This window comes from Sinocyclocheilus grahami, unplaced genomic scaffold, assembly GCF_001515645.1.
Source record: "Sinocyclocheilus grahami isolate Dianchi unplaced genomic scaffold, SAMN03320097.WGS_v1.1 scaffold120.1, whole genome shotgun sequence".
NCBI lineage: Eukaryota > Metazoa > Chordata > Actinopteri > Cypriniformes > Cyprinidae > Sinocyclocheilus > Sinocyclocheilus grahami.
In genome coordinates this window covers 311,098-320,198 of record NW_015505299.1, presented here as the reverse complement: position 1 = coordinate 320,198, position 9,101 = coordinate 311,098, and the positions used below count along the sequence as shown (strand labels likewise).

Genomic DNA, 9,101 nt, shown 5'->3' with positions numbered 1-9,101 from the left:
AAAAATTAGCCTGTCAGCTTTGTAAAGTGTTTGTGATCGTGAGATTAAAAGAACATTAAATCAGTGCTTTTGCTATCATAAAACATAATAAAAGGGGAAATAAAATGGGAACACCTGACTGATGACATGAATGAATCAGTTAATCATTCAAGCAGTTCGAAAGAGTGGTTCAGTGGTTAATAGTCTGGGGCCATATGTATAAAGCCTCTCAAAGTAAAAGTTTAGTCTTAAGTGTGTCAGAATTCTAAGAATGACGTAATTTTACTCTTATTCCTAGACTTAAGAATAGGAGTGATTCGTAAAGGTTCCAATAATATGGAGTTGATAAAACGATTCAAACTTAATTGTAAAGATCAAAAAGTACTTGTTGATCAAAAACTTTAACTGATAAAGTAAAAAATTTAATAACCTCTTCCACTCAACAAGTCAATGCTCTAACATCAGAAATTAAAGTAGTAATACATTTTTTTTTGGCTGAAAAATTGGAAAAATGCAGCAATGCACCGGTGATGACACAGTAAGCAGGTTCTTACATATTGTGGCACTAACCCCACCAAACACAACAGTGTTTTGATTTTTTTTTTTTTATGACCCCACATTTCACTTAAACCGTTAAAATACAAAGGACAAAAAAACACTGACCAGTGTTGCCAACTGCTTTCAATTGAAAGTAGCTCAAACTGGTCACTTAATGTTGCTAGATGACCTCATAGGTGAGTTCACTGATCTATATCTATATTTATATAGATCAGTGAACTCGCTTTATGACGTCATGGGAGAGTCTCGGAATGTAGATAACGTGTGTCCAAGAAATTGATTTTGTTGCTAGGCTTTTGAAAAAAGTCTCTAAAGAGATGCGGAAGTCACTAAATCTAGTGACAAAATCACTAAATTGGCACATTGACTACAACATACGTATTTACATTTCATTGCATTATTATCACAAATAAAACAACTGACTAAGCAACTATGCAATAGGCTTACAAAATCTTGCACGTTTTGTTTTTTAAATTAAGGATGAAAACATGTCAAATTTCCTAGGCCGGACATCACTTTTGGCCACTACTATATGGCAGTTTATTAAATTTTCAACTGACCGCCAAACCATACAGCAAAAACAACTTTTGTGAGGATTGTGGGCTTTCCAGGAGTTACTGGAGCCGTTGATGGAACTCATGTTCACATCACTGCTCTAACTGTAAATGAGGAGACATACCATTAAACAAAGCATTAGTAATCATTTGTGATAATTTTGCACAATGCAAAGCATTTAAAAATACATTTAAATTAAAATATTTCAGTCTTAATTAAATGATTGTATTGTAGTTACATTAAATGATTGCTGTTGTGCTGCTGTGACTTTACATGAGCAGGCTCACTATTGGCTGATTCAGAGGTCGAGGTCGGCCATTTTGTGTTGACATCATTGTAGTCCTTAGTTCACAACACTTAAGTGTCACCTCAGTCAACACTTAAGAATCAGTCTTAGACTTTACTGAAAGTTGCTTTTAGCGTCTTTATAAAAGTCTCCTTCTCTTAGAAAAGTCCTACTTTTTACTAAGATTTTTTTGACACTTAAGGCAAAGCTTAAGACTATTCTTATGAGCATTTCTGAGAAGTTTTATACATACGGGCCCTGATCTAACAACGCTGAAACATTTTCAACAAACTGTTCAAAATAATCAATTCAGAATGAGCCGACTTCCGAATGCTGGCTCTTTAGGGCCTGCTAGTGTTTGATTTTAGATTGCACTCAAGAGGAGAGAAGAGGAAACAAAGTGTTCAGCTGAAAGTAATCGTTTGTTAAAGACTTCTTTCAGAGGCCTACACTATCTGATCCTTATTTGTTCAGTTTAAGCTTGTAAATGAAGCAAAGTGAAACAGCAAAGCTAACAAGTGGGGTGAGTAAGTGATCTGAAGAGCAATATAAAAATAGCATGTTCACGGTATCGTTTTTTAAAAAAGTTAAGAAGCAAAAACTGTCAAACTGACAGTCTTTTTTTCTGATTTGGTCTTTCTGCTGCCAAAGTTTGGGTCTAAAAACACGTAGTCATCTTTCTCTCTCTCGCTACTGTTTCTACTTCAATTTTTGCATTGTAGACCAATATAGGCATACTCTGTACTTAAAAGGAATAGCTTTCCCATTTTCTCATCCTCATGTCATTCCAAATCAAAATGACTTTGTTCCAATGAACACGGTGATCCAAGTGATGTCCAAGCTGCACTTTTACATGCAATGTAAGTGAATGATAACCAGGCTGACATGAAAGTGTGTAAATTACAATAGAATTGTCATTTTTAGTGAGTTTTAGGTTCCAATGTCCAGAACAGAATTAACATTTTCAAACTAGTGGTTTGGTTTTTGGAATAATGGATTGAATTAAGGTCCAAAAAAGCATATTTTGAAGCTATGTTTTTCAAATGTAATTCGGACAAGCAGTTTACAGTAAAATGCATCTTTATATTTGTCTTATTGTGTTAATATATGTGACATGTGAAAGCTTGTGTCATTCTTCCTTAAAAGAATCAACGCAAATCTCCAGTAAAACAGAATTAACATTTTCAAACTAGTGGTTTGGTTTTTGGAATAATGGATTGAATTAAGGTCCAAAAAAGCATATTTTGAAGCTATGTTTTTAAAATGTAATTCGGACAAGCAGTTTACAGTAAAATGCATCTTTATATTTGTCTTATTGTGTTAATATATGTGACATGTGAAAGCTTGTGTCATTCTTCCTTAAAAGAATCAACGCAAATCTCCAGTATCTGATCTTGTGATTAAACCATGGAACGTGTCTGTTTATGAAACCTCAAACTGAAAGAATTGTGTCTGCGTATCTGTTGATTATCTTAGTTTACTGCCTGTAGTTTACAGTAAATCCGATCACAGCTCTTAATCACTTGATCGATCTGTCTTTGATCATGACCTAGTTGCGGTAGAGTGCGATCTTACTCATCTTTTTAGTTTGTGTGTGTTTGCATGTCAACAGATACCACAAGGTAAAATAATGCTGTAACAATTCTGCATGTTTATCTGTATGATATCCAGTGTTGGGGAAAGTTACTTTTAAAAGTATTGCATTACTTCCTAAAAAAGTAACTAATTGCGATACTTTTCATGGAAAGTAATGTTACATTACTTCCGTTAAATATGAGCAGGGCTTGATGGTTTTTAATATAAGAAGTTCTATTTATAGCAAATGTAAAAGCCCTTTCACGTCAAAAAGTGTAACCTCAGGCTGAAGGAAAAGTAAATTCACGTCTGTACAGTAGAACGCAGGAGAAGAAACACTCTTCAGCAATAAAAAAAAACACAAGCACAATTGTTAGTTTATCTAGTCATTTTTGCTTATTAGTATGGTTGAACTGGATCAGCAAAGGTCAGCAGCAAAGATATTGGTTAATAGAATGGGATTAGATACATTTGTGTTATTTAACATATTTAATTATTGCAGGTTTGCATCATATTCTGAGTTTGCGTTTTACTGTTTTAATGCATTTTGATGAATACTAAATCTGTTTTTTGTGAGTGGGATGAATTAATACACATTCACATTTAGTCTAGAACTACAGTAATATGTTCACACAGCGCACACAACTCCTCTGTTCTTCCGATTTCTCCCAATATGGGGACAGGAGACTTGTCAGTCAATAACTGGGAAAACAAAGTAACTAACGTTACTTTTTTGGAAAAGTAACTCGGATATTTTCTTGCAAATTAAAGTAATGCGTTACTTTACTAGTTACTTGAAAAAAGTAATCTTGTTACGTAACTCGCGTTACTTGTAATGCGTTACCCCCAACACTGATGAAATCTTGTGTAACTGCTGATAATTGGGAGTTCCCTTAATTCACTTGTGTTTTGATGCTACTTTCAGTTGTAATTTTTCATGTTGTTTTTCTGTTTCCTCAATTAAAGGTTCCTCAATCCAAGCTCATGGATTGAGTTTGAGCTCGTAATTCGCAATGAAGCCAGTGTTTTTCAGCGTGACTGTCCTGCTCATTTCCTACAACTGTTTGAGCGAACACATTTACACATATTTCGGTCTGGTCATCTGCTTCATGCTCTGGGCTAAAACGGTATTCCACGCAGAAAATGGCTTGTCGGATGGATTCGGCCGGGCGGTGTTGATTACAGGTTGTGATAGTGGATTTGGACATCACCTTGCAAAGAAACTGGACCGCATGGGCTTCACTGTGTTTGCCGGATGTTTATGTCCTGAGGGTCCCGGGGCTCAGAGTCTGGTTGAAGAAGGCTCTGACCGTATAAAGGTGCTCAAGCTGAATGTGACCAAAGATGAAGATGTCAGCTTTGCCAAGGATTTTATGCAAGCAAATTTGCCAGAGAAAGGTAGCTTAAACACTTCAAAGTGTCTTATTAATAGTATTTCAAGAATGAAATCCCTCTTTAAATCCCTCTTGTTCTGTATATTGTTGTATTTTTCAGGTCTCTACGCTGTGGTAAACAATGCTGGAATCAGTGACTGGGGAGAGACCGAGTGGAGCACTGCCAAGGACTTCCAGAACATGACTGACGTTAACCTCTTTGGTGCCATCAGAGTCACCATCCCATTCTTGTCACTCATTAGAGCATCCAAAGGTCATTGGTGCCTTCTATTCTAACTTGTGTATAATGCACGAAAGTCATTGTTGATTTAAAGTGCCCCTGTTATCCCTTTTTTAAGGTTCCTAATATTGTTTTGGGAGTCTCCTACAATAGGTTTACATCTATGCAAGGTCAAAAAACGCTTTTGTTTTCTCAAAATATGCATTTAATATCACATTTTCCAACGATTTGTTTGAAGCAGTTCTGAGATTGTCTCTCTAAACCCTTCCTTTCTTTGAGCCTACTCTGCTCTGATTGGTCAGGTGGCCCGGTCTGTTGTGATTGGTCGACTGTGTACAGCACGTGTCTGAAACGATACACCCATTGCCATAGTTGTGTATTTTGAACGCGCGATAGAAAATATAAACATCTATTATTTATCATACTTACAGGTTTTGATTCAGTGGAGCCAGCTGGTCCAAATTAACTGGGTACTGAGCTCATCTTTCAAGAGCAAGCGTTTGTGAATCCCACATTAAATTCCCAGAGATTAGAGAAACAGTTGTCAGTAACACAAAAAAGATTGGGGTTGTACTGCTGTGAATTTTAACCACTGATTCTTTGCAGCCTCATCTTTCCTTTCATAGCGTTGTGCACAGCGCAAACAAGGTCCAGTGATGGAGGGCGGGTCAAGCTGTTCACGGCCGGCCAACGTAGCACATAGGCGGGCATTATGCAAATGTGTTACCCTGTGACGTGTAGCTGTCACGGAAGTAGGATTTGAATTACTGACGACTCGTTTAGGCTGTGTAGAGTCAATTCTTTCTTTTGGGAGACAGTAACTTCATTAATCATGCACTTTCAGCTTTACAACTTCGCAGAAACCACTGATTCTTTGCAGCCTCATCTTTCGGAAGTCAAAATAAAACAAATTTACTTTCACAGCGTAGTGCACAGCACTGGAGTTTTAATTCATTACTGGAGTTACTAGAATTAACCGATTGGAGCTGTTCTCGAGTCGACAACTCACTGATTCAAATGAACCGTTCAGTGCGAGTCCCCAGTGAACTGAATTCACAAGTAAGAACCGCACGCGCGACTGATTCTGCTAAAAGTAAGTTACTAATGTCGAATTTTAGGATTAATTATTGTAACTGAAAATCATATTTAGGTCAAAACTGTCAGTTGTTTGTGAACTAAATCTGCTGTAAAGGGTGATCTATTTAAGCCCACTGAAATGCTTGAATGTAGACACATCAACATCTGTGTCTCTGTTTTAGGTAAAAAAAAAAAAAAAAAAAGAAACATTAAAATAACTCTTGCACATTCATATTCCCCGCTGCCGTAACGTTAACAGTTTTATTAAAATGCTAGGCATTTAGCCCTATGTGATGTCTGTTTTTATATTGTTTATCAACAGTATACATTTTTATAGTGTTTGGATTAACTACCCGAGTAGAGCGATATCATAACCATACTGAAAATAAGTAAATATTGTTAGCTGATGCTAATTGTCTAGCTAACAAGCTTGCTAGTGCTAAGTTGAGGTTATGTCTAAAAATTAAGTCCAAATATTTTTATTCAACCACCTAGATAGATTACATCTGGGGGGAAATAAAGGATGTGATGTTCAGAACATGGTAACTACAGTTATTATCAAAGTGGGAAGTGATGCCCTCTGGGGGAATTTGGCCAGGGGTGTTTTTACACCACAGACAAGGTTTGAGAAGAAAAAAATCATTATGAAAATATTATATTTTCCTTAATGTTCTTCCTAACTTCAGGCCTTATTCTCATGTCATATAACTGTGATGTTCTGCAAAACAACAAGCTTTAAAACACTGTTTTCTTACTGGTGAAAATCAGATGGTCAAATCTGTTTTCTCTCAGGTACACTACAGTGTAAGCTTCACAGTGAACATTACTACATCACTCTTGTCAACGTAGTCCTTATCAACAACAAAAACATATCTTGACTCCATATAGTGGTTGTTTTGGGAAAATCCCAGGTATTTTGAGCAGTAGGATTATAAAAAATGTGCTAATATTAAATTAAGTAGCCTATATAAAATTGCAAAATAAATCTATCAGTGCTTTTTTATTTAAGTACATAAAAAATCTAGTACTTTTGTACTTTCACTCGAGTAAAATTGAAAAAGGAGTACTTTTACTGGAGTAATACTTTATTATATGTATCTGTACTTTTACTCAAGTACTTTGTGTACTTCGTCCACCACTGGTGCACAGCATCTTCTCAACATGATGTTAAACACACAAACAAGCTACAGTGATGGAGGGCGGGTCTTCATAGAACATAGATAGGCATTATGCAAATGTGTTACCCTGTGACGTGTAGCCGTCACGGAAGTAGGATTTGAATTACTGACGACTCGTTTAGGCTGTGTAGAGTCAATTCTTTCTTTTGGGAGACAATAACTTTATTTATCATGCACTTTCAGCTTTACAACTTCGCAGATCATTTACATTCAAATGGAGGGCGGGTCTTCATAGAACATAGATAGGCATTATGCAAATGTGTTACCCTATGACGTGTAGCCGTCACGGAAGTAGGATTTGAATTACTGACGACTCGTTTAGGCTGTGTAGAGTCAATTCTTTCTTTTGGGAGACAATAACTTTATTTATCATGCACTTTCAGCTTTACAACTTCGCAGATCATTTACATTCACATACAGCTACATTACAGACTGCGTGAAAGGCAGAATTCCAAATGGCGTTATAGGGGCACTTTAAAATATTCCTTTACTGTACAAAGGCTGTCACTGGAGTAGCACCCTTTTAAAAGGTTATATTTACAGGTGGTTGACTGCTTTGTGTTTTCTGATAATCTTAGAACGCATGGTGGCCTATATAAAGCTGATTTATATCATATTACAGTATTTAACTTAAATAACATGCAATTGATAAAATGAAATTTATTTGATATATTTACTAAATTAGAAATAATGAATTTTAAATTAATCTGGATGGGGAAAATCATTTAAATTTGATAAGTCTGTAAAATAAACTGATTCTTCTTGATTCTGTAATCCTATTATTAGTATTTTTCACAAACGGTTAAAAACATGACTAAAAAGGAAGTAAACACTGACCAACAGTGCACCCAGTAAGCTTGTGTGATCTGGGAATCATATTTCGTCAAATAAAGACCAGGTAATGTTAATTTTGCATACAGTACACTGACATGACATAGCAGCAAACTGTATAGTGCAGCAATATTTGAAATCAATGATTTAAAGATTATGCTCTCATCTGCGCTCGGGTCAAGTGTTCTTAGTGCTGTCAAAATAAAAGCTGTTTCCGACACTTATGGGCTTATTGGTCAAACAGAAAAGCTTACTAAGTGATGTAGATAACTTAAAAATGCCAAATTTCGGCCAATATATCTGCCTTAACAATAGTTGACCACTGATATTTGCCATTTAGGTACTAGTATGCAGACTTTATGTAATACATACCTTTAAGGTAGTAATACTCACCCTTTAGAGGTAAAAATAGGCACAAAGTCTACCCTTTTGAAATGGTACTACTGCACCAGTGAAACCGGTTGCAACTTTTTTTTCTTCCTGAGAGTGTTACTTACTGCTTCTTTTAATTTCATCATTCATTCTTAGGTCGTATGTTATATGTGTCCAGTATCTTTTCTTTCTTCAACTGTCTGAACATGGGAGCATACAGTGTATCCAAACGGGGACTGGAAGCATTTGCAGACTGCTTGAGAGTAGAGATGGCCAGTTTTGGAGTTAAGGTAAGGCCTGATGTGTTCTTTTAAAGGGAAACTCACATTGTCATTGATGTTTACTGACCTAAGTGGACTCTCTTGTTGGGCTTTTATTATTATTATTATTCATTACAAATAGGACATTGCTTTAAACATAGTGCATTATTTTATTTTTCTGTTCTTGTAGGTCAGTATTATTCAGCCTGGAAATTTTGGCATAGCCACAAACATTCTGCACAAGAAAACCCCACAAGACGTATGGGATGAATTTGATGATGCACGTAAACTAACATTCAACAAAAAATACATTGAGATGGCATGTGAATATTTTAATTCATTGTGCACTTCAGGATTTAAAGATTGCTCTATGGTTATCAATGCCATGTTGCATGCTCTCACTGCTCCCAAACCTCAAACCCGATACCTGCTTGTTTCCTGGAGAGAGATGTTTTTTTTCTACATATGCCCTTTTCTCCCCACTTTTATCACTGATTCTGTGTTTCATGTAAGTTCGATGTATCGCAAGCGTAAAGTAATGCTTTACTCATAATTTGTTTTTTCATAATCAGACTACGAGAGCTCGCTTTACATAGACGACTCGAGTCCTAAGTGTTGCTGTAAGACTGATGTAACTCTAACATGAGACATGTTACAAAGTTTTTCTGGACAGTTGTACACAAATATGTTCTGAGACATTCTTTACTATAAATGTAGGTTATGTACTCCTTTCCCTTTTCTTTCTGAGTAAAAACATAAACTCTTTATCATAGATAATCTTGCTGAAGAATTTATCATAGGCAACATTAAAAGGAC

General features: G+C 36.0%; 1 protein-coding gene across 2 annotated transcripts; it reads left to right on the top strand.

Moving 5' to 3' along the window:
* Positions 1 to 1,786: 1,786 nt before the first annotated feature.
* LOC107589790 (retinol dehydrogenase 7-like) lies at positions 1,787 to 9,101 on the top strand. 2 transcript variants are annotated; one of them, XM_016278317.1, is made up of 5 exons: positions 1,787 to 1,901; positions 3,920 to 4,351; positions 4,448 to 4,600; positions 8,182 to 8,315; positions 8,476 to 9,101. In XM_016278317.1, exons 2-5 carry the CDS (start codon positions 3,967 to 3,969, stop codon positions 8,836 to 8,838), a joined length of 1,035 nt encoding a protein of 344 aa, XP_016133803.1. In that variant the 5' UTR covers positions 1,787 to 1,901; positions 3,920 to 3,966; the 3' UTR covers positions 8,839 to 9,101. The 2 variants fall into 2 exon arrangements, with proteins under 2 accessions (XP_016133803.1, XP_016133804.1); XM_016278318.1 differs by lacking the exon at positions 1,787 to 1,901 and adding an exon at positions 2,200 to 2,238.